At 35.6% G+C, this 26,697-nt stretch overlaps 2 protein-coding genes across 6 annotated transcripts in view; one reads left to right on the forward strand and one right to left on the reverse strand.

Moving 5' to 3' along the window:
- Positions 1 to 8,393, forward strand: part of LOC138699392 (ras-like protein) — a 68,004-nt gene extending 59,611 nt beyond the window's left edge. For all 4 annotated transcript variants that reach the window (XM_069825233.1, XM_069825231.1, XM_069825230.1 and 1 more), the window contains one exon: positions 1 to 8,393. In XM_069825233.1, coding sequence (XP_069681334.1) covers positions 1 to 72 — 72 coding nt within the window. In that variant the 3' untranslated portion in view covers positions 73 to 8,393.
- GCS2beta (glucosidase 2 subunit beta) overlaps positions 8,362 to 26,697 on the reverse strand; it is a 20,934-nt gene continuing 2,598 nt past the window's right edge. The window contains exons 2-10 of one of the 2 annotated variants that reach the window (XM_069825226.1): positions 24,633 to 24,845; positions 20,089 to 20,264; positions 19,615 to 19,838; positions 15,958 to 16,204; positions 15,617 to 15,703; positions 14,242 to 14,350; positions 12,878 to 13,068; positions 12,061 to 12,204; positions 8,362 to 8,723 (exon numbers count right to left, since the gene is read on the reverse strand). In XM_069825226.1, the coding sequence (XP_069681327.1) occupies positions 8,583 to 8,723; positions 12,061 to 12,204; positions 12,878 to 13,068; positions 14,242 to 14,350; positions 15,617 to 15,703; positions 15,958 to 16,204; positions 19,615 to 19,838; positions 20,089 to 20,264; positions 24,633 to 24,845 (1,532 nt within the window). In that variant the 3' untranslated portion in view covers positions 8,362 to 8,582. Of the gene's footprint in view, positions 8,724 to 12,060; positions 12,205 to 12,877; positions 13,069 to 14,241; positions 14,354 to 15,616; positions 15,704 to 15,957; positions 16,205 to 19,614; positions 19,839 to 20,088; positions 20,265 to 24,632; positions 24,846 to 26,697 lie in introns of both variants that reach the window. The other variant, XM_069825225.1, reaches the window with a different exon arrangement.

The following is a 26,697-nucleotide window of genomic DNA, read 5'->3' on the forward strand; positions in this document are numbered from 1 at the left end:
AAAGAACACCGTGGAAAAGATAGAAAGAAGCATCGGATAGGCTACAGAAGGAAGCAGTGCTGTCTTTTATAATCATGACAAACAAAGTTATAGCATGTGGCACCAGTTCAAAATTGTGTCAGGTAAAATATTTTTTTTGAAACTGACACCAACGGTTATGTCGTGGTGGTCACTGCCAGGCAACAGGTGCATTGTTGAAAATTACACCAAGGGTTTCACGTGCTAACCACGGGGTGAATGCTTACATCATGTATTGCTATTTTTCTAACATTGACAGAAGCTGTTAGAATAAAAGTCCTACATTCCAGTGAGCTTTGAGTTGAAAGGCATACAGCACGAGTACTGCGCACAAGAAGCCAAGCAATGTGAAACCTACGCTCCCAAATTCCCAATTTGTGTGAAAATATTTGCATGTGTTCACACAGACCTTAACAAGAGCTGTAATGCTCTCTTTTTTTATTATTTTTTTTTTATTATTATTTGATAGCTTCCGAAAGAGGCAGGATTTCAGAAAGACAGCTGCTAATATGTGCTAATATGGAAATCTTTTGGAAGATTATTCATTGTTGATAATTCCAAAGCTATGTGTTGTTAAGATTCAATTCCGAATGGCATTTAGAATGGGAGTCATCAATACTTATGTCATTCAAAATGAATTTAAATTTTTAAACAATGTTGTTAAATATGTAATTCTAGAATATTTTGTCAGATTTTATTATGCTGTAGTAATATAGACAAGCAAAGTGTTTTCTTGTAATCTATTCTCTTCGGTGTTTATGGTTGAGGCCCTGATATTTATACAACAGTGGGGGAAAAAACTATGTATTATTCATTACGTAAAAATTGACAAAAAATAATTTGATAAGAAAATGTGTGTGGTTTTGACGAAAGACTTTCTTTATTCGGTGCGCTTTATGACTGAAATGATATGCAGATATTCTTGAGTTCATCTTCCATCATGCTACATGTTCCCATTTCCAAAAACTTTACGTTGTTCCCTGTATAATTCTATTGTTATTGTTCAGAGTTTATGAATTTCTAAATTTATAATTTTCGCCAAAGTAAATGTACAGATGCATTGCTTTCAACATATCAATAACAATTATATGTAATGTCTTGCTTCAGCACATTTTACCACGGAAAAGATATGTGAAACCATAGTAATATTAATGAAGCAATAATTAGTTAAATATTTTAAATGGAAATTAAATTTATCAATTTAGTATGTATTAAAGCTTTAAATTAAAAAAAAAACTGCCAACCTTGTTTTACACTTAAAAGTGTTTTATTAAACCTAAACATATATATATATATATATATATATACCCTCAAATGCTCTTTCTCTCTCTCTTGTTACCGTAACAGTTGCGTCATTTTGTATTAAGGAGAATTGTAAAATGGATCAGATTTAACTTATATTAATATTAGAGAAATTGTCAGTGATGTGGAAGTTCATATACAGGCACTTCTCATCTAGAGAAGATCTTTCTCAAAGACTGATCAGAAAATGAAATATAACTATGCAAATATTTAGTTATTTCTACGAGATTCTTACGTAAGTAATCCAGAAATCATCCTCCGGTGAACTAGTAAAAGAAAACAAGAAAGAAGTGGAAACATTTACATATCTACACTACTTGCACAGTGCATGCACGTAAGGGCTACAGTAGTTGTTCGATCACTCACCTGTAGTCTGGACCTTGCAGTTGTGGTTGGGAACACAATGAACAGTGTTAAGAGGCATGTGGATCGTCCTTTCAAGAAAATCGTCAGTTACCACAAACAGCCTCCTTCGATCACTTTATCATATTTAATTTTGTATGAAGTCAATTATCACTTTCGCTTATTAATGTATTTAACAATTTTGTCATTTATATGCTATCAGACTGATAAATTAAACACTTTCCAAGAATAAAAACAATATTGCTTTTTGCATGATGAATCCCAGTGGAGAGTGGTGCTTGGCGGGAGGTTTTCTCCTGCTGGCATTCCACCATTAATCATCATCGTGTGGTGCTCTTCAGAAATGTATACCGAAGTCCAGCACTCACCTTTCATTTTTAAATATCAAATTTCTTATATAAATCTGTAATACTAATGACAAGTAATTCCTATTTTATATAGTACAAAGAATGGGAGAAAAATTTGGAAAAAAATGTGGGAGACAAGAGGTTGGAATAAAATAATAGAGCACAGTTGGCAACCTTGCAGTCAAAAACCATAGTTGCATTTAAAACATTGAAGTAAAATTCTGTAGTGATACAAACACTAATGTAATGTGATTTGCTAGTTTTATTATATAGATAAAATGTTGAACGGTAGAATGGAAAACGAAACAGATAATTTTTTCACAGTGCAGATATTTATGTTCTTAATTAAACTTCATAAGAATTGTTTCTTGTACTTGAAGACTGGTAACTTGTATTTTTTTCTTGTTAATAATTGAAACATGTAAGTAAATAATGGGACAAGCGCCAAAAACACAGTTTTGAGATATTTAACAAAATTTTTAAAACAGTTTTATAACCCATTCTAGAAAAGGAGGAAAAAATATGGCCTTACAAATACCCTATAGGCATTGTGTTATGTATATATTGTTACTGTAACTGAAAAAAGAAATAAAGTTGGAAATAATAGAACAATTCAAGTTGAATGGCAAGAACTAAATAACGATACAAGTACTATAGTATGATTTTTAACTTTACTTCACTGGGTCCTCAAAGAAGGGTTATTTTCTTCTTTCAGACAGGCAATCATTTTAGTTAAGTCCCGTCTCTTGTCTGTTACACCCGGAAGTGGTTCCAGCTGCAGCTGTTGAAGATCAGTGGCTTCACTTTTTCCTTCAGTATCTAATTGATCTAATTTGGAGTACATACTAGTCACTCTGCTGTCTATCTCATACACTGTGCTTTCGAAATATGCACTTTAGTGATGTTAATATAACTTACTTTTCAGTTGCTTACTTACAGAAATCTTTTGTCTTGCTGTTGTGTGTGGTTTCAACGATAAGGCAAACTAAATCAGTTGGGACTTCAAACACAGTCTTTTCCATTTCTCAATCTGAGTAAAATCACGATCGCAAGACATAAAAGAATGTCCTTTCACCAAGAACTTACGTTTTATTTCAGTAAAATAGCCTTCAGCTAGTTTAGGTAAACCCACAGAAAAATAATAATCTTATTTTTATTCTGCCCGCAGTGTTATCACTTCACATTACAAGCATCTTTTCACAAGTAAGTTTTGATGTAAATGCTTTGTGCACACAGGAAGCAATTTCGTTCCCACCACCTTGACATAAGGCTCCACTTGGTATGTACACATCATTAGCATAACGAATAAGAAATTTAAGCAAAGAATATAGGTACTTACTAAGTGAAAAGATCATATCTCATGATCCAACCGAACTACAAAATCAAACATTGTAATATTGGTATTAATATAATTTTCTTTTCGGTAGACAAAAAATAATTATTTCAACTGAGATCGTAACAGGCCATATGGCCTAATTCTTGAAGGGAAGAAGAAAAATAATTATAGGACTTCAAACAAAGTTCCACTGACAAATCTATAATTTTGCTAACTTCTTAAAATATGCTGAATAAAATAGCCCTGGTATAGCCTACCTCATGCGTGGAGGAGCCGTGTAGATGGAATTCAGGTTGCACTTTCGACGATATTATTTCCCTTCACTTCGTAGTTTCTTCACTGTTTCCTCATCCATTACACAGTATTAAGTTTCATCTACCTTTAATAACAAGAATCGCAAGTACAGAACACAGCCACTCATCTGATGAGCTTTTTTCACATTAAAAGCTAGTTCACAATAAACCGAGAACGGAATGTTAAATACATTTTAACAATATTTCCATTCCCGTTGTTTTCGTTCCCGGTTTGTGGACCAGCCTTAATTTGTGAGAAATACTGTATGTTAGCAATTATGTTTTGGCACTTGACTCATTATTTGAATGATCATGCACTAACTTGCAGATTTTTTAACAACCATTTTGCCTCTGTTTTGTGCTTAGATCAGAATACGTGTTATTTGTGATGACGTTGATAACACTATTTCACACTAACTCAAATTTCAACTTCTTGGCGCTTGACACATCGTTTATTTATGTGGCACAATTCTGGTTGTGGTTTATTTGAAAGCCTCTGTTTGTTCTCAAAGCATCAACAACAATGTGCCTCTTCATTGCTTAGAAATTTTATTGTGTAAATTACTGTACTTTATCGTGAAGAATAGGAGGTACCTTTCATATTGAACATATTGCTGAATTTGCCATTGTTTGTTAATAAGTGAGATTAAATTATTATAGTACAGCAATTTATTATGTGATGCCACATCTTGCCCTCTGTAATGGGTAATTTTACTGATGACCATCTCTTAACCGAATTCAGTATAGACAAAATAAGTATTTGCACAAATGGCTGATTCACACTACACTTGACTGTATAATCACAAGAGAAAAGGCAGAATGTTACTGCATGTACAGGCTAAGATGTCATTCTGTATGATGACTAGCTTCTTCAAAATTGAAACTAGACGGTGCAGATTTATATTTCATTCTGTAATATAGCTTCAGCTCTCGTAGTTGGTGGCCACACACTGAATATGAAATTGTATGGCTGTAATTGAAACTGCAGAGCAAGGTTTCTTTTTTATGACTGTATACAACCTGTATTTAGAGGAAACTTTAGTTTCTTTAATTTATCAAAGAAATAATTCAAGTAAGAGATTCTGAAACTGCTAGCATACATTTAAAATTTCTACGTTTGTAAAGGAAATGACTTATTGCTTTCTTAAACCTTGTAACGCAGGTTATATTTCTTTTAGATGCCTGTTACAATAGAATTAAAAGAATGTTGTATGTTTGTAATAGAACTGAATTGTTCTTTAGCATCCCAGATATCTTCTGCTTACAAGTCTGTAATATATTAAGCTCTTAAAATTATAATTTAAATTTGAAGCTCTTTTCTTATATTAATTTCTTCTATGATTATAATATATCCTAATCTTAAACATATTCTCTGAACTGTAACAACATTTTTTATTTTGTTGAATTAATGGGTAATGTTGGGACCTAGTAAGGGAATTCCATGATTTTATAAAGTCTGAATTCAGTATGTTGTTTCGACTTAGTTTCATCAATGTCCATTAATGATAAGCAATATGATCAAGGTGAAAATGTCAAACTATATTGGGAACTGAAATGAAAGAAAAAATGTTAATTTATACAGTTCTCAGGCAGTCATTTCTATGTTGTTTGGATCTCCATTAATATCATTATCATCAATCACAGTGGGAATATCTGACTGCTCTTTTGCACGAGAGGAAACTGGATCTGTGATGATTTAAGCCTATAGTCCCATACAAATAATGTACCGATAAGAGGTAGTAAGAAATTATGTTGATCTTACCTTTATCAGAGTAATGTTAAAAATGATATCCACCTTTCTGGGTGCAAGATCCAAACCATGCAGAAAATTCTGAAACACTTTGTAGTATCACCCAACACTCTAGCTCTTCAAGAGTGTGAGGATTGTTTATATATATTTTTTCTGTTTTAAATTCCACTACAGATAAAAATCACAAACATTTTAAATCCAAGGAACAAGTTGGTGAAAGTCCGTGACTAATTACACACGATTATCAAACACTTTTCCTAATGCTTTTAACAATATAGTGGATGTATGTGCAATGGAATTATCCTGCTGAAAATAAGCATACTGTTTTTCATCTTCAGTGAGTATTGGAAAAAAAAAAAAAACTGCAGTGTCTCGCACATAATGTTGAGTGACTGTATCGTAAAAGAAAATGGGACCCAATTTCCGTGCATGTAGTAATGTCACACCACATACCCACTTCTGATTGTGAAGAACTTTATACAATATTAAATGAGAGTTTTCAGTGTTCCAGTGCCTTGTGTTCTGAGAGTGGAGTAACAGCTTATCTTCTGTCATTATTGATTGAACAGATTGCAACATCCGCTCACAAAAATTCACGTGAGTGAAAGTCCTCTTAATGCTGATCTTTCGACATGTCGCATTCTTGTGATAAAAGGTAAGATCAAGATATTTTCTTGTTACCCCTTCTGAAGCATTTGAACGGGATTACAGGCCTCAATCACTGTTGATTCGATTTCCTCTTATGCGAGAAAGAGGTCGGATCTTCCCACTAACTGGTTATAATGCTGCCACACACTGTAGCTATAATTATGACTTGCCTCCAGTGCGGTATATTCACATTGGTCACTGGCAGGCAGCAGTGATGATGACGACATGTGATAGGTTGTGAAGACTGGAAATCATTTCAGGATTTTTTAACGTAGTAAATAGTAATTATAGATTCTATAAATATCTTTCAAAGTAGATCCCCTGACACAATATATATCTCCACTTTGTCAAAGGAATGCAAAACATATATATAAATTACTAGGGAACGTATTAATAAAAGATGATGTGAGCATACACCATTAGCTGTGTCTAAGAATATAGTAAGGTAAACTACTTTGGAATTAAGAATGTCTTTGTTAAACACATGGTGTGTAAACCGTGTGCCACAATCTTAGTTTTATCTATATTCACTGTCAAAGAATTAGTGAATAAATTTCAGAGTCTATTCACCAGACCATAACAAAGTAACCGGTGACAGTGAGGATCTGCCCGAGATTGAGAAAATGTGTACTGGTGTTGCAAAACTAACTTTCAGATCCTCAAAACCCGTCCCATAATTATTAAGCACTACTTAATATCTGAGTGAAGGCGAAAAAAAGTTACAAATACTTCAATCATTCTCGTGTAACTCATAAATTGTCTTTTTTTGTAGTATTGTTGTACAAAATGGCAGCATTAGGAAATCAATGAAATACTCGCAAGAATACCAAAGAACAAACTGCAAAACTTATAAAATATTTTATTTGTAAGTTAATTCAAAATGTTCTCTCTAATCTGAATCCAACCCAAAATGTATATGTGCTTCTAACATTTGGTTGTCTGCACAGGAGACCTGTGTGTAATTATCTAATGCATTATTAGTAGATGTGAGAATGTTCTCTAAAATATGCCTGGGATCAATAAATCCTTATATTTCAAACAATTTTAGAAATGCTGTAACAAAAATGTCAAACCATTATTGCGAGAGTTGTTTATTATTTTTATGGATTGTTTTCTAGAAATTATGAAAGATTCACATAGTGCATATTTTCTCTCCTTTGGTTTATACGAAACCTGAACAGATATTTAGGGCAGTGACTACAGCTGCTAATGAAGTATGGAGTCTACGAACTTGTGAAATATTCTTTCTTTGTGCACTGAAAAGGAAATTTTTTCTTGTTGCCACCATATTTTAATGCTGATGAAATTAACTTAACGAAACACCAAGAGATTCAAAGCATTGCATAAATATCTGGGCCAACATGTTGTGCACAGTTTTACATATGCTGTACTTGCTAGCTCTGAGTAACTATATTTTTCATTATCAATATTTTGCTGTGCAGTTTTTTAATTACCTAAATCATAAAACAGTTGATCTCATTTTGAGTGATGGAGAGGAGTGTACAAGGCAGTTGGTACAGTATCATCTGTGGGAATAGAGAGGAAGTTTTTTTTTTGATCTCGAATATGAATGGTTTATGGCTGATTTCAAACTGCATTTCATTACGTAAACTGTACAATACACAGAATGCGGCAAGCTCCTTGCTGTTCAAAGTGGGCAGCTGCATTCAGCAGACTCTTTATTATTCACTAATAAAAGGAAGAATACATCTTTCATTCAGACCACTAGCTTCATATTATGTTTATAATTTAAGTGAATCGTTAGAAGGGCAGTAGGAAACCACTGAAAATATGACCTATGAATAAACAAGTAGTTCTGTTTTATTCTATAAAGTTTTCATACTTCAGTAGGCAACATGCAACAATCTCTCTCAAGGTATTTCAGCCATTTTTTTTCCTTCTATGATATTCCACTGCAGCGCCCTTGTGAGGGCAGAAATAGTTGGATTAATTTTCCTGATCTGTTTAGGATCAACATTCGTCTGGTATTCAATTAATTGTTTAGCCAGTGGGGGGGGGGGGGGGGACTGGTAGTACAGTTTAATTTTTTTCAATTTACTATTGCCGACTGTTCTGGGAGACAGCTTGCGGTCAGACAACTGGATATTTTCAGTGGTTTGCTCTAGATGCAGTCTGGAAACAGCCTGTTGTGTATCTTACTGTGCAGTACCTTTCCATGCATGCCCTCTCTGACATGTTGTGCAACTATTGTAAATTTTATGGATAAGTCTTTTGAAAGAATGTTTTAAAGGAGTGAGGTACACAGTACCACGTGTTTAATGTATTGATATCTTTCTCTCGAAGTACCTCAAATAAATTACAGTACTTTTATTTCACTTGATATTATTCTTCCTCAGTGACTGGAATGTACAATCCTCTAAAAGAGGAACTAATACTACATCCATTGTGCTTCCTGGCTCTCTCTGACTGTATTTAATTTTTTACATTATTTCCTTGTATCAAATTTTTTCCCCTGGATTAAAAATTCTTAACAGTTTCACTTCTCTGGAATCATTTTGTGCATCCTATAACTCATCGTGTCCTTGAGCTTCTGTGCCTTCCACTGCCTGACAGACGGATGGCGTCACAAACTCGAAAACGTATTCACATCTATTTGGTTCACTCACAGAAGTCACTGCATTTTCTGTGCCGCATCTCATCTTTACCTGCAAAGAATAAATGATTGTGTTCAACAGGGCAAGATTACAGCTTCCATCCCATTTAATGAACTGTACAATTTTGCAATAAATTATTTCTGAGTCGGGGAAGCCATGGTGGTCTAGTGGCTAGAGTGCTGAACTTTAATCCCATGAACCCTAAGTTCGATCCCCGGCAAGCCCATGGTCCTGGTAACACAGGCATTTTCTCCAGGAGCTTCAGTTCTCCTGCGGCATCACATCTCGTCTTATTGCAGGTGTAGTGTAGACCAGGCACAACAACACGTTGGGTCTACAGAACTGGTTTCATATGGGTGAATGAGAAACGGGGGTGGAGAGGATTCTGAGTTGGACTTTTAAGACTGCGTGATGGATAATTACTGTATCAAATTATGATTCCATATTTTTCAAACCATGTTGATGCGGCTCTGTAAAGCAAAGGACTATGGACTAAAATAGTTCAAGTTCAGACTTGGTAGAAGACGGGTTTTTTTTTTTTTTACCATTATTTGAGAAACTGCTCCAGGATCCACTGTCTCCCAAAAACTTACTACCATATCTTTCCCAGGGATGGGAAGCCAAAAGGCAAATGGAGAAGATCTAATATGCCAAGGCATTAGCAACTAACTAACAAACTTTTTCCCAGGGATAAATGGCAACTGGAGTGTGGTACTGACCACCTAGAAAGCATGGGAGTTCTACCTTCTGCATCATTTACATGACTATGGACATTTTACTTTTTTGAATAATTAAGATATCTACATTATTATCTGAAAGTATATTGGCTAGTTCAGTCTTCTTAGCTGATGTTATGCCACCAGCATTCCATTGTAAGATGTTTAGTTGATTCTGTAGTCCCCGCCCAGAGAAGACTGGGGGACTATTTTACCTTTGGATAATTTTACCTTAATGGCACTCATTTCATATTGGAGTGGTTAAATGGCAAGTTGTAGCCGATTTAAGTGAACACCATATTTTAACGTTTTGGTGGCTACTTCACACACAACCACCAGAAAGTCTGGAGGACCACACCTGCTGTTGGTCGACGAGTCCACTGGACCTAGTTGGGAGATCTATTCAATATTTATATAAATGACATACCCTCCCTATTAGAGGAATCAAACATGAAAACAGCACTATTTGCAGATGATATAGTTTTGTGGACTTCCGGACCTCACAGACATAAAGACAAAATTCAAAATTCTGCTCTTAAAGCTCTAAATCAACTACATGAATGGAACACATCAAATTTGATGACACTCAATTTGAGCAAAAGTAACTACCAAATATTTTCACTTGGTAAAAAAGAAAGAGAATTCAATTCCAACACCTTCCTAGGCCTTACAAATTCAAATATCTTGGAGTTATTTTCGACAGTAAGTTAACATGGAGCAACCATTTGAAACATATTTCTGAAAAAGCTCGTAAAAGATTCTCCTTTCTGAAAAAAACTAGCAGGAAAGAAATGGGGATGCTCTAGAAATACTTTGAATACTACATACAGAATGTTTATACAGCCAGTGCTGACATACTGTGGAGAAATTTTAATTACGTCACCTTTCATAAACGACATAGAATATGTTCAAAACCAAGCTCTCAGACTCATTACTGGTGGAATCAAAACAACTTCAATAGATTCTATGAGATTCCTCACTAATATTAACAGCATCAAAATGACAATAGAAGAAAAAGCACTGATTCAATATGAAAAACTTATCAGATTACCAGGAAACAATTGGCATTCATACAGTCCTCTCTGTAGATTAAAAACTCAAAAAAGTTTCATATCCATGGTTCAAGAATTAAAACAGAAAACCAACATCCCGAATTTAAAAGAAAACTTACAAATTAAACCAAACCCTTTAACTCTATTAAATATAGAGTATAATCTAAATTTAACAGAAGAAATACTGAAATCAGAAGTAAATAATGAAACAATTGTCTTTAGAGACAATTAATATTAGGTACCCTCCACAAAACTGGCTTCATTTGTACACCGACAGATCCTTGATTTCCAGGGAACAAGGTGCCAGTGCAGGTGTTACGTGCTGTCTCTCTTCACTATAGATCTCTTGGAAATGGAACAAGTTTTTGATGGAGAAATCATTGCAATAAGTGAAAGTCTCAGGAATCTTCTATGCCACATCAATAAATTTAAGAATGCAGTTATATTGTCAGACTCCAAAGCAGCTATTCTATCAATCGTCTCTAAACACACACCTTCATCTCAAACAGCAGAAATAACTAAAATGCTCTCTCAATTAATATCACTCAATAAAAGAATTGTATTCCAATGGAGACCATCCCATTGTGGAATCCTGGGAAACGAGAATGCGGATGCTTTAGTAAAGAAGGGCAGCACTCATATTTACATACCTGTTACTAAATCTACATATTACTCAGTGAAAAGATTTATTAAATCTACATACTTAGGCTTCAACAAGCAAATTTGATAACACAATCCCAAGGGAAAAAATGGAACTCTCTGCATCATAATGCACAGTTAATTCCCGATTTACCACGCAAATCGTCTGCAGCTGCATTTAGATTGGCCATGACTGTTTGGCCGAACACCTGCATAGAATTGGAATATATCAGTCCCCTAACTGCCCACTGTGCAACTCGAACCAAGAAATGGATTCGGAACACCCCAAAATCTGTGCTTGTGACCACCACCACCAGCAGCATAGTATAAGAGAGTAAAGTTACATTTCATGTAATCATCGGGGTAATGTAACTCCGCCTTCCAGGCGCCCCGACCTCAGAAGTGGGTTACAACTAAGCCACGGCCAGGAGAGAAGACCAGAAATGTCGAAAAGACAACCTGGTGGCATTGGATTAAAAAAAAAAAAAACATTTCATGTGCATTTCATTAGCAAGGGAAGCATAGTCGAGGGTGATAATTTTCACGAGCCCATAAAATCTGTTTATTCCCGTGTGCTATCCATTGCTGGTATCTCTAAATTTCATTTTATAGGTCTTTTCTTTGTAATGTGTTGTTTGTGAAGAAGTTATAAATGAATGAATGTATGGCTCTTATTATTGGTAATGGGTTGGTCATCATGGAGAGTGGTTTAAAAAAATTCACTGCTGTAAATAAAGCCATTGTTTAGGTTGCTAAGAAGGGTGAAAGAAACAGCAGTTTAGATACCAGTCAGGGGTAAACTTTATTAAATAATACCTACTGACCTTCACCTATTTCAAATATTTAATATTTTTGTAGATATTGTAATACAATCGATAATATTCACTGTAATTGTGACATACCTGGCATTTTTAGAAAAACATCACAAACATTTATTACAATTGAGCTACTACTGAAAACTATTCATTGTGTATAAATTACCTTTGTTGACCGCTGAGGACCATTCCAGCATGACTGTCCTTTATCATACAGCATTTCAAGGTATTTGTTGTCCTCTGGACCAATCCAATTGCCCCAGGTTCCTAACCGAGTATCAGCACCACCAGATTTTGGTCTCTGCGTTACCTGTAACAATTTATATCATACTGAGGAGCCTTGTATCTATTGTGATTCACCACGACATAATGCAGCATACATTACATCTCGGCGTATCCAAAAATAAAGATAAGAGTGACCAACAATGGGAGGGAAAAAAGGCTCAGTATAATGTACAGTAATTTTATATCAAACATACAAATAAAAAAACTTGCCAATTACACACCTTTACTCCTCTGAATCATAAAGTACAATAGATAAAACAGTTCAACATATTGTATGCCTGGGACTAATTTACTGGAAGTCTGTTAAGTGAGAATTTCAAATGGGGTTGTATACAATTGTTCTACATTCTGTACACTAGGGGAAAAAATTCTCAGTGCAGAAGCAAAAAGAACGTCACAAAATTTATGTTCAGTGATAAATAATAATTAATTTTTTTTTTTCTTGGAAGACATACTTTTCACAACATATCCGAACCCATAGTCTGCACTATATCAAGCTTTCACCGTATTTCCTTTCCTCCAACTGGTTATTTACAAACTTGTAGTGGAATGCAATTTTTTTTTTCCCCCAGTTTCCCAACTCACATCTCTTATTTTATTATCTTTATCACCATCGGTATCGTTATTATTACTATTATTAGAAAAATTGTCTATGATCACAAGAATCTTTATGAGTTGCATTACATTCTAATTTTTACCTGATCAAATGGACAAAGTTTGTATGTATATTCCAGATCTGTATATTCGAAACATTCACCATCCAAAGGAGCAAATTCTTCCTCAGCTCCATAATCTTTATCCAGTGACTCTTGAATCTGGCGAATTTCTCGCTGTACATCTCTCAAGGCACGATCTGCTTCCTCAAATTCAGAGCGTGCTTTTGAGCCCTCTGCAATGCAAATTTATAATTAAGCATTACTTCTTTCCATATGGCTTCTGAAAGTCAACTGAACATTAAAAAACTGGAAGGGAATTTAAGAAAACCCCAATGATTGTGTGAAACATCTATACTCGAACTAAAGTAATAAAGAACAATAGGTGCATTCTTTAACACTAGTGTAATAATTCATGTACCCAGTGTTTTCATTGTACCACAAGTGATATCGTTCACAACTTGTCCATTTCTCTCTCTTGTAGCAGACATTTCTAATATCTATTTCCTTGCTTCTCGGCAAATTAGAGTGAAGGAATTGATAAAAATCTTATTGAGATAATAAATAATTCAATTATACTACTTACTCAGTTCAATGATAAATTTATTATACCTGTTGATGAATGGAATATTGTATCTTTTATGACGAACAAAGACATGGAATGCACATTTACTTCGTCAGTGAGTCCATAGTTCCGGAATCAGCAAGTCCGTGGATGAGCAGAGTAGTGCAATCAGCTAGTCGGCCGCCACTGTTATTCCATTTCAACACGCTTGGGATAGGAACGTTTAAAATAAAACTCAATTTAGGCCAGAGTCCATGGCCCTTAAAATTAAAAATATTTGACTCTGATTTAGGCTACAGTGGTATAGGGAATGAAAATAGCCTAAATCAGGCTACAGTGGTATAGGGAATGAAAATAGCCTAAATCAGAGTCAAATATGGAATAACAATGGCTGTCTTGTCGGCATTTTCCGGGACAAAGACTTGAGGTATTCTGGATATCCACAGACTCTGGCAGTCAGAACATAGGCATCCCCCCCCCCCCCCCCAGTGGAGGTTTGAATACCTACTAAGAATTTAGTTACACTTATTTGCCGACAGGGAGCAGAGAGAAAAGCCCACCACCTCAAACACTGTCTAGTATGCAACTAAGATATTACTACAAGTAGAACGCGAGAAATGAGAAATTTAGTCCAGAGGCTTCAATTAGACTTGAAGGTCTTCAACATGCCGGAAAACTCTGACACATGGTTTGAAGTCTCTTCTGAAGGACTTGCATCCTGAAAAATCCATTGACCTCAACTGGGTTTCAACCTATGACCCTTGGGTTTAGAGAGAACTGTTTACTCCTAGACCAGTGGGAATAACATATTTACTTACAAATTAATAATTAAATATATACTAGCCATCAATCAACTGCTGAGTCTCTTCATCATATTTAGGAGTTTCTTCGGTTTTTTCTGCTTCTTCTTCTGGTCCAGTTTCCTCTTCTTCTTCTTCTTCCTCCTCTTCCTCCTCCTATTACAAAGCAGACTCTGAGAAAAGTTCACTAATAGAAGTCTAAGTTTTCTTAAGCTAATGCTTCAGAATTTTAGTCAAGATGTTTTCTTCAATACCAAGTAAGTAATATGTATTAGATGCACAGAAATTTCCCTCATACTAACAAAAATTCAATAGGAAATAAAAATTATAAATGTTCGCAGATTAATTTTCCACCAGGAATATGTAGGAATAACCACCACGATGGTCTAGTGGCTACAGCACATGGACTCGGGTTCGATCCCTGGGATATTCTAGGTTTATAACTTGTGTTGGGCAGGCCCATGGACCAGGTAACACGGGTTTTCTCTGGGAGCTCCGATTCCCCTGTGGCCTCCCAACAAATCTCCATCATTAGCTCATCTCATTGTGAGTGCAGCGTAGACCAACAACTGTGTTGGTAAATTGGTCTCCACAACTGGCTTGATGTGGGTGAATGACAGTAAAAAACTCAATTTTGGGAACTATTACTAGAGACTCGTGAGATCACTTCATCTTATGGCTAGCACAGAAGAAACGTAGATTTTATGAAAAGGAGAAGCTCAACTCTGGAAGAGAAAGATAGGAGGAAAATTTATGGTCCCAAATGTGATAAAGAAGTTTAGAGAATAAGAACTAATGTAGAATTACAGAAGATGAATTGTAAAATACTCATGACATTATGTAACAGAAGTCAAAGACCAAAGCTGTAAGAAGCACCAGCAAAGCCAAGGCCCAGCCAGAATCCACTCACAAAATGTGCGTCTATAGGAGCATGTGCCACAGTTATTTTATATGGCTTGAAATGCCATAATTTAGTACAGTCCCATATGAAAGTCCCACTTGTTGTGCAAGACTACGAAGAGATTTTCTAAGAGAATTTTCTGAACGATTATGAATGTCATGTCATCTTACTTTGGTGAGAACCCTACACTGGTTTTTGGATTTTTAGGCTGGACACTTCCAGTTTCCTAAAATTTATTATAAAGATTATGGACTGTCTTACGATCTGGAGCATCTACACCTGGAAATCTTTCTTGAAAGTCTGCGAACTTCACAATCTGACCGAGTTAACACATGATTCATAAAGACACGCTGTGCCATTGCAACTCACAAGACATAGTACACTTTATGCACACCGGTACTATCGAACAACAGCTGCACTACGACTGCAACAGTCAGCAGGCTTGCTACTCCCTCCAGAGCTCGCTCATAGGAAAACCCACACTGTGGGGGAAACCACGGTATGTTGCGAGTACTTACTTCTTCTTGAAGATCTCCATCTTGACCTTCCTCATAATGTTTATCTTCTGCTTCATCTCCTTCAGATGAAAATTCTGCGGCATCATCCTAAATGTAAACACTATTAAATGTAATTCTGTTGTAAAATATGCCTGACATATTTATGTTTACTTTTTACTGCTAGTACTATTAGTAATCTGGATCCACGTGTATAAATTAATAAATTATGATAACAAGAACAGTGAAAATAAAAAAAATGTATTTAAATATTATATAATTTTTTACCAAATCACCTGTGTTTCCTCCCTTCTAGTGATATCTTATTATAAAGATGCTTTTTAAATATGAGAGCAATATGTTACCTGCGAGATTGCATCATGCCCTCCCTGAGGTCCTGTAGGTTCCTCTGATGTCTCTCTGACAGGTGGTTTAAAAAGGCCCTTATCTAGCATAAGGAAAGGTTTCATTCGTGGCCAACCAGTTGCTAGGAAGTCTTCCCAAGTTAATTCATCATGAGAATCAAAAAAGAACTTTGCTTCATCTTCAGACACTACTCCATCTTTATTCTGGTCAAATGTCTGTTGAGTCTGGAGTTCAGATATGTCAATTCTGCAAGAAAAAAAAAATATATGGTGCTATTTCATAAGACCAAGCAAATGAAAAGCAGCATCCCAAATATCAATTAACACACCTACTGCCTACTGGAGTGCCTTATGTGCTCTGTCAGTCGTTCATGCACTTCGTCAATGCATGTCAGACTTTACAACGATCCCAAAATATCCATGTCAACGCTTGTCGCAACTTGTCTAGTGAAATTGGGGTTTGTTTAAATAAACTTGGACTTCAAAACATCTCTTCTGATTCACTTCAAGTGAAAAAATTGAGACGAGCCCAGGGAGCGAGCATTTCAATCTTGGTGCTCTTTAAATCAGAAAGGGAAAGGCGTCATCCTCTATAAGGAGTTCACTCCCACCAATAAATGGATCCGACAACCTGATCGCCTCACTAGCAGTGAATGGAGACTAGCTCTTAATATGACAGCTAATGTTTGTCTGCTGCGTGCTATACCAGGAAGGTCCCGAGACGGCAACCGCTTTCGTTGTTGCGTCAGTGAGACTGAAACTCTTGGCCACGTTTTGGGTGCCTGTCCTTTCAGCGAGACACTGTGGGACTCTAGACATCACAGAATCAGGTCCATGATTGCCGAAGCCTTGAGGAAGAAAGATCTCACTGTGCACGAAGAAGTCCATGGCATCTCTCAAGAGGGATCCTGTCGGCGAATTGACATGCTTGCCATTCCACCAGGCTCTACATCTGCCTACATTATCGACCCGACAGTCAGGTTCGAGGCACAGGAACAACAGCCGCTGAAGTCCACGCAGAAAAATGCAGGATTTATGAGCCCACAGTTCCATTCTATTTGGAGAAATATCACCTCACCTCCATTGAAGTAGTTGGGCTAATGGTTGGTGCTAGGGGCACAATACCTCGCCTCTTTGCCAGTTTCTGCAAGAAGTTCCAGCTGAACAACGACTTCATTCGTGATGTTTCTCTTACTGCTATCAGAGGATCACTTGCCATTTTCAAATACCACCTGTACTTTGTTTCCTAAAGAGGAAGAACTTTTATTTGAACGTCTAATCCGTTTGTTTATTATGTTTAGGCCTGTTATATGTATGCTACTATCCTTTCTGTACTTAATTTCCCTTTTTTCTTCGTTCCCCACATTTCTCTTTTGTTTTCACTCTGTGTTTGTTATGCTTTGTCCAATGAGGCAGTCCCGTTATTGGGAAAGCTGAAAGAGTGTCTTTCTTATTATTATTATAAAGACAGTCTGGGTTAAGCATAAATTAATGAATCAGTATGAATTGTCTCATAACAATCTAAACCAAATACAAATGGTGAGTCTTGATTAATTTGAAAATGAATGACAAATGTCGTTAGCAGTCTTTTTGTTCTACTTAAAAATGTTCACCAAAGCAGCCATTTTAGTAGATTCAAAGGCTGAAATTAAAGCAATGATCTCGAGTGAAATACAGAAAATGAAACCATCATGGAATGATGCAAACTTCCAAACCACCTAGAAAAACAAAACAAAACAATAGGTTCCCAATGGATACCTTCACACAAACAAAAATGGCAGACGAGCTTGCAAAAAGGTGCCGAGGCCCAAATCTAAGAAGAAAAGTCAAAAAGTGAAAAAAGGATTCCAAATAGAACATACTCGTATATGAGAAAATTTTGAAGCAGCCAGAGAAAAGACGGGAAAAGTAGACTAATTAGCAGCAAAGTCAAAAACAGGAGGCAAAGAAGCAATAGCAAACTTAGATTGATACATCATAAAGAAAAACACACTAAGGACTTTGTGAGCTTGAAATGGGAAGCCCAGAGGTAAGATGGTACTGGAAAATTAATAAACGCTTTTGGATAATATCAATTTTCCAAACTCACTATGGGCCACCATTCACTTGTATCATTTCTCTTAAGTATTCCCTTTTTTTTTATGACATAATTATACAAATTGTACGATGCATTACTATAGAACACCACAGTTCAGAAAATTATTCTTCGCAATCAAAGCTATAATAATTACGCATTTTTCTTCATGCTCTGGTCGTACAGCAGTCTGGATTCCCCTCATCCATCAGAACACAGGCTCGTAAAGATTTTCCATTCTGAATGGATTCATCCAACTGTCTGACTTGTGCTGCTGTCCTGCAAGCTGTATAGTGTAAAAAAGCACCGAAGTTCTGCTCTTGACTTGGCTCCATTAACAGGACTGTATTCCTTGATGAGCTTGTACAAGCCTTTAGACAGAGAGCGTACATTAAAACCAGAGTTGCCATTTGGATGAAAAACTCTGTGCAATTCCCACAAGGCTTGCAATGTTGTATAAAATATATTAGAATGTTACTTTTCATTGTTTTTTTTTCTGTAGTAATAATAATACAACTGTATATATCGTGTACAGTATATTTTTATATTAAGATGGCAAAGTCTTACATCCTGAGCATAGAATATTCTGGTTTATATTAAGTACAGGGACTGACCGGCTTTGTATTGAGACATTACCACTTCACAACGAACTCGCAAAAATAATAACTCATTTTACTACTGAAAGTTAGGAAGAAAGTGGGTCACCAAAGAAAGGTATGAGAACTTGCAAAACAGAGTATAGTTAGCACAGACTCCATTCACGTTCTTGTCTCCAAATGTTGATCAAATGCCTAGACGTTTGGCAACAAAACCATCAGTCCTGTTGCACTCCAATTTTTGAGATATAGAATCTTCTTTATGTAGGGTGTGCATCTTCCTAAATGTTCTAAATTCATGGGTTCATTAGAATTGCATAACACATAACAGGGAGAGTTAAGCACATGTTCTGTCAGACAGTCATGGCCAGTAATTAATCAGTAGGCCTACATTGCAACTGCAGATTTTCGTGGTAATTGGGCAACAATTCCAAATGTAAATCACTGTTATTCAAGATTGCAGATTTACAAGTGTTTTGATAATTCCAAAATGTCAACTTTATACAGGTAGAATGTGGAACAATCTAAAAAGCACTATCGGTATGATACCTTCTCTCAAAATTTCTGTTATTATACTTAAGAAAGAATCCTGGGCTGGTGTTTATTGTACATCACCTATATACCTCTTTTGCTAATGATGTAGTTTATAATATATAAAAATAAAGGTTTCCTTGTAGATGGCATGGAGGTAAAGCTTCAGCATTAGAATCAGCGCCCCTGGAAAAGACCTGCCACTGAATTTGATCCCAGATTGCATCAGTTCATTTGTACTGCATAGTAGCCTACCCTGAGTTGAGTTGGACTGGGTGGTTAGCAACACTAAAGGAGTTTATTCAAAGTGTTTCTTTCCTATTTTTTCGCTAAATCAATTTATAAATAGTGAATATGAATAAAATCAGTTCAACAAATTGCGAGAAAACATTGACTCAGTCACATATTATCTCAGAAACCTTTCATGTAAACACACAACAGTTCAACTACACTCACTTTCCATCCTGATTCGAATCCAATCTATGGAAGTGCTCGAATGCTTCTTGTTCACTTGCTTTTCTCTCTTCTTCTACTTGTCTCTGCTTCACTTCCTCTTCAATTTTACGATATTTCTCCAAAGCCTTATTCTCCAATTCTTCTGCTGCTGTCTTCAGTAATTCCTTCTCTTTTTTCACTCCTTCTGCTTCTTCTTTATCTTTCTCTAGCTGTTCAAGTCTTTCCTGAAAAAAAACCGCAAAGTAATTGATTTAGAGGGGGATAAAAGTAATGGTTTATTGAGGAGAAGAGCCATGCACTGAACTTTTCCATCAATGTGCATTTAGCCACCACCAATATGATTTCTTCATTCTCCAGCTCCTCTCTCAGCAACATGTGTTCTACAAGTCCTCAGCACTGCAAATCAATGTACTATACTGTATGATATCAATAAAATATAAAGAAATTAATGAACTCCCAATTATGACGACATACCTTCTTCTCTTGCTTCAATTGTTTTCCCTTTTTGCTCAGCTGAATCCTCATTTCACTGCCTAGCTTAGTAAGTTTTGCAAGCTTCTGGGCTTCTACTCTTGCAGCTTTACCTAATTCATTGCAGTTATTAACACACGTTGCCTGGCTCACATACTCATCAGATGTATCACAGCAGTCTGAAAGTGAAGAGTAAAGAATTTTTCAGTTTTATTTCATGTTCATTTTCCAAATACTAGAGTATTTCGGTAACGAAAACTATAAACATTATACTGTGTGACAGAAAAGTCACTTGCCAAATGGATGCATTATTCTATTTGCTATGGAATCGTGAAGCAAGCTGTGGCTACAATTAGTTTGTGTTTGTTCCATTTACTGTTTGGAGTCAATGAGAGTTGAAGAAGAAATCATGTAGCTAGTATTGCTGTGACGACAATCAGACAACAGGAAGGGAAATCGCAGACATTCCAAAACGATCACACCAATGCATAAATTTCAAACAATGTTTGGTATGTTAGATATGAAACGAAGTGGTTGTCCTAAATCTGCGACCAAAAAACAACATTCAATGGATGTGATTGCAATGCCAGCCCTAAAAGGTCAGTATGCTACGTGGCTCAAAAGATTGGTATTAGTATAGAATCTGTTTGCAGGATATTGAAATCAGCTTGTTTCCACTCCTACACAATGCAAAAATGGTCTATGGAAGAGGTGAGCTTACTGGCAACTGGATCATACGGTGTTTGCATATTGATCAGTTTTATTCTTCCTCCAGCATGTTTCATTCAGCAACAAATACTTACTCTTTCTGGACGGGTATCCTCATACACAAAAGAACGATATTGGTTCAAAGAAAACCCAAGATGGATGTGTAAATCCAGTAACTTAGTGCTAAAAAAGTATTGGTGTGGTGTAAAGCACTAGACAATATGATTGTGGAAACATATTTTTCTTTTTATGGAAATGTTAACCAGTACACATTTGGCGAATTATTGGTCAGTATTGTAATGAACTTCCTGTATCATTTACCACTGAATAAACAGATGCGAATGTGGAACCGCAGCACATTATGCTATGACAGTTCATGAGAAAATTGTAAGTTGTCTGGTGTGGCCTCTATAATCACCAGAACTCAACACTTCTAGATTCTTTTCTATGAGGATATGTGAAACAGTACGTTTTCCAGACAGAGCCTCAAAGGCTCATCCAGGTTATCTAACACATTCCAGAAGCAACACTTTTAAGAGTAACAAGACACTGTCTTCAAGTACATGGAACACACTTTGGACATTTGAAGTTGCACCGAGAACAGTAACCTTTACATGCAACCCTAGTCATGTTTACCAAAGGGTAATGTAATAATGATTTGTTATTCCTCTATTTGACTTTTGTGTCACATGGTATGGTACAGGGTCAATTTTTGTAACTTTGAAGACCTACCTAACTTCCTGTGCCCACCTCATACTTTTTCCTGTTTCATACTAAGACCTTCATGATTTCACGAACATTGTCCTGCAGACATCTGATCAATCAATTTTGCCTGCTCAATTGCTAATAGGTTTTTTCTTTTATATGTAGTAAATCTATGCAAGATGCGATCAGTGAAGAGGTGAAGGGGGATAAAGAGCATTTCTTCTACTGCTTATACTCTGAATCAAATTTGTAAATCTGTATATACTTTCTCATACACTTTATTATTATCATTATTATTATTATTATTATTAAACAGCTTACTTTGATAAGAGATTTTTTTCATCTTACACATACATTTCTGCAATATTGCGGAATAACCATTTCTAATTTTTAAATATGATAGAGGGCACATAATTAAACATTTTCTTCTTTTCTTCTGGACTGTTTCCGTTTCAAGGTAATACCGTAAAAGTCAAAACTCCCCACTGACCTTATTATCATCCATACCTATCTTTAATTGCATTTCAGCTATTCCCATTACAATGGAAACATGCTTTCATTGTATGTCACAAAATAACTTCTGCCAGATCTGTTTATAATTTTGCAATCATGCCTATGGCTCACGGCAATGCTAATGAGGCAGGGTGAATTTATGCAAAGCAATATCCTCAGCATATTTCCTGTCACACAACACTTTCAAACCTAAATCAACGTCTTCGACATAGTGGCCAGGTACTTTTCATGTTCAGATTCTCTGATCCTCATTTCTTTCATATTGTTATAAATCAATACGGAAGCATTTCCAGACACTACTTTATTAAGTAAATATGTTTAATTACATGCCCTTCATCACATCTGAAAATCAGGAATAGTTATTCTGAAACATCCTGTAAAAAGGTAAGTATTATGTGAGCCGTTGATAGCAGAAGTGGTGTAAGTCAAAAATGGGTAATTAGGGTTAAAGTAAACTTTCTGTAAAATACAGCACAAAGTAGCAATTAATATTCAATTTATTTAAACTATTAGTAGTCAATCTAAAGCACGAAGGACATATTAATTGCTACTTTGCGCTGTATTTTACAGAATTTTTACTTTAAACTTCATTACTCAATTTTGACACACCACTTCTGCTCTGAACGGCTCATGTATTGATGGCAGAAGATCTGTATTTTGAGTAACGCTTGTAATTACAAGTCGTATACTTTTTATTTTTTTTTTTTAAGGAATGATACTTGGGTACCTAATCCTTAGGATTTAACAATAAAACAACATCGTTTTCCAATATTCATATATAATATAGTAAACTCGTGTTAATACGAACAATTTTCCCAGTCCTGACTCAAATACAGTAATTTTAATGGATTTTTATTCGGTTAATAAGAATTTCTGTTTATACGAACTTCGAACAAATTTTTGGTCTCCAGATTTTTGTCTTCTCCTTTAATACGAACAAAAGACAACTTTTATATACACCCTTTATAGTTTATTGCATGGGAATTTTCTTAAGTCTTCTGTGTGTCCTAACTCGAGAGGTGTCATCAAGTGCTGCAGTGACTTAACTTAGTTTCTTACGGCCAGTGTTCAGGTTAACACCTCAATACGAACAACAACACGAGAAAGTATTTTGCAAGACAGGGCTTGTGATAATAGAAAGCCACAATCTTCTTACAGTCGTTTTTAACGCAATTATGTAAATGTACCAAGTATTCTTCACACTGAAATCACTTCATAAAGTGTTGTGAAGTGATTTCCGTAAATTTCTTTAGAACTGTTACATTGAAGATGCTATGACACAATCAGTTACAAAAATAACATTAATAAAAATCACTGACAATACATTGCAAACAAATAACACTATTAAAATATTCCTGAATTTCATAATTAAGGGCTAATAATAAGCCACTGATTAAGGAAGCTTCCAATCTATAAAACTAGCAATGTGAGTTTCATAAGGTAACCTCTTAAACAATTCAATTCCCATTAATGTAAACCAATTCTTGATTTTTGATAGTCTCACTTTAGGCACAACTAAACAATAGCTCATCTTTATTTGATAACTACTGTAAGCAACTCAGATCTGCATTGATAATAATTATGAAGATTTCACTTTAAGAAAACATTGATATATGTAGACATTTATTATTGTAAGAACAGTATTCTATTGTACGTATTTACATTCCATGGTATTTGTACATCATTTCACAGCTAGAATATGGAACATGTCAAGCAAAAAAAAAAATCTTAATAACACTATAAAGTTTTAATTGTAGTCATAGTGTTGTTGAAATACAAAAGAGTTTTAAAATATAGTCTACTAGTACAACACAAAGTTTTAGTATCAATACTTAATACAACACAAAAATATTCATGAAGCGTTGCTGAATGTCATGAATTCACCTACAGAATAGAAGGCATGAGAAATTAGGTACTTCTTTAATTTGGCTCTAAATAATCTTATGTTTTGAGTTTGATTTTTATAAGCCTATCCATAGTGAGGCTATTAAAAATTTTTACTACTATATAACGCACTCCTTTTTGATAGCACTATAGACTTGCCGATGGAGTATGAAAGTAATTTTTTGATACGTATTTATGCTATGAACTTTTGAATTAGTTACAAAGTTTTCACATGCGAGGAAGATTAATGAAAAAATATACTGACAAGCCATGGGCATTATTTGTAGTTTTTAAAATGGTCCTATACAATTCTCTAGCGTCTCTGCATTGAGCATCATACACTGACCTGGGTAAGATGCGCAAAGCCATTGAGAAGATTTGTAATGTAATAAACACTGGACCAGTGACGACAAAGAAAAGTAGAACAGTCTGTGCACACATCCTTGTTAAGTTATTTTATTATGCAACAGCCCATGAAGGGTCATATTACTGTAGAAAAGCTGACTTCTATACAAAGGCAACAGTCACGTGATAATTTATGGCACACAATTGGCTACCAATGAATGCAAGCTGTTTTAAGTTAATTTGTTCATTCAAGAGTTGATTACTTACATTCTGCTCACGAGTCATCGACTCCTTTGTCAACAATCAGCTCTTAAGTAACAAAATGGTTCGTTACCATTGAAATGAGGGAGTTGTTCAAAAGAGGCAGTTAATTCATGAACTACCCAACATACCACAAATGCCATCATTAACCCGTGAAGATGGAATGTTGAGTGGTCTATGCCCAGCATTAGTGCAGTGGAATGTGCCATTCGGACAGGCTGGCGTTCCTGGCTCATCACTGCCATCCTGGCAGTCACAGTAGTCATCATTCACATGAGCAAATGGAATACTTCGGCTTCCATCAAAGCAAGTAAAATCTTTGTCTGGCACATATAATGAGGCCTCTGGAAATACAAAATTAACAAATATTCAATGGCAAACTCATGTGAATATTAAAATCAATAATACTTTGGGTCAATCCATGAAAATGTGGACAAATAAGTAGTAAAATTAAAAATGTATTAAACCCCATTATTAATGCAGTATAAAATATGCAAAACATTGAAGTTTTGTAGCAGAAAACAAATGCTTATTATTTTATGATTTAGTCATTTTTTAAAGTTATTTTTAGTTGTTCTTTAGTCAACTGTCCAAAGACAGGTTTGAATCTCATAAGTGACATAAATAAGGTATCACTCATGAGGAAACTAAGCCAGGAGATAATATGGTAGGTTGGCCAGTTCCTTTGTCCCTCCACTGCATAGGCTATATCGCCGACTAGTTACATATTACACTAGTCAGACTTCAGATGTATACAAACAATTTTTCTTCCTCCGGCACATATCGTCAAGTGAGATGTACTGCTTGATGCAGATGTACATATCAGCCAGAATCTCAATGTACAGATAAGAGAATGACTTGCTAACAATACTAATACTTACTGGCTTTTAAGGAACCCGGAGGTTCAATGCCGCCCTCACATAAGCCCGCCATCGGTCCCTATCCTGAGCAAGATCAATCCAGTCTCCATCATCATATCCCACCTGCCTCAAATCCATTTTAATATTATCCTCCCATCTACGTCTCGGCCTCTCCAAAGGTCTTTTTTCCCTCCAGCCTCACTAACACACACTATGCATTTCTGGATTCACTCATATGTGCTACATGCCCTGCCCATCTCAAACGTCTGGATTTAATGTTCCTAATTATGTCAGGTGAAGAATACAATGCGTGCAGTTCTGCATTGTGTAACTTTCTCCAATCTCCCGTAACTTCATCCCTCTTAGCCCCAAATATTTTCCTAAGCACCTTATTCTCAAACACCCTTAACCTACGTTCTTCTCTCAAAGTGAGAGTCCAAGTTTCACAACCATAAAGAACAACTGGTAATGTAACTATTTTATAAATTCTAACGTTCAGATTTTTTGACAGCAGACTGGATGATAAAAGCTACTCAAACGAATAACAGGCATTTCCCATATTTATTCTGTGTTTAATTTCCTCCCGAGTATCATTTATATTTGTTACTGTTGCTCCCAGGTATTTGAATTTTTCCATCTCTTCAAAGGATGAATTTCCAATATGTATATTTCCATTTCGTACAATATTCTCGTCACGAGACATAATCATATACTTTGTCTTTTCGGGATTTACTTCCAAACCTATCTCTTTACTTGCTTCAAGTAAAATTCCCATATTTTCCCTAATCGTTTGTGGATTTTTTCCTAATATATTCACATCATCTGCATAGACAAGTAGCTGATGTAACCCGTTCAATTCCAAACCCTCTCTGTTATCCTGGACTTTCCTAATGACATACTCTAGAGCAAAGTTAAAAAGTAAAGGTGTTAGTGCATCTCCTTGCTTTAGCCCACAGTGAATTGGAAACGCATCTGACAGAAACTGACCTGTACGGACTCTGCTGTACGTTTCACTGAGATGCATTTTAACTAATCGAACTAGTTTCTTGGGAATACCAAATTCAATAAGAATATCATATAAAACTTCTCTCTTAACAGAGTCATATGCCTTTTTGAAATCGATGAATAACTGATGCACTGTACCCTTATACTAAACTAAAGCATTTTAAATTTCAGTGGTAAAGGGATATATCTTTTAACCATATCACACATTAAGATTTAAAATTAAAACTTCACGGAATTTACGAATGCTTAGTAACTTTTAATCATATTTTATGAAAAATAACGTAAGTGCACTTACACCTCTTTGCTTCTGAGAGCTCAATTAAGCAACTTT

This window comes from Periplaneta americana, chromosome 5, assembly GCF_040183065.1.
Source record: "Periplaneta americana isolate PAMFEO1 chromosome 5, P.americana_PAMFEO1_priV1, whole genome shotgun sequence".
Classification (NCBI taxonomy): domain Eukaryota; kingdom Metazoa; phylum Arthropoda; class Insecta; order Blattodea; family Blattidae; genus Periplaneta; species Periplaneta americana.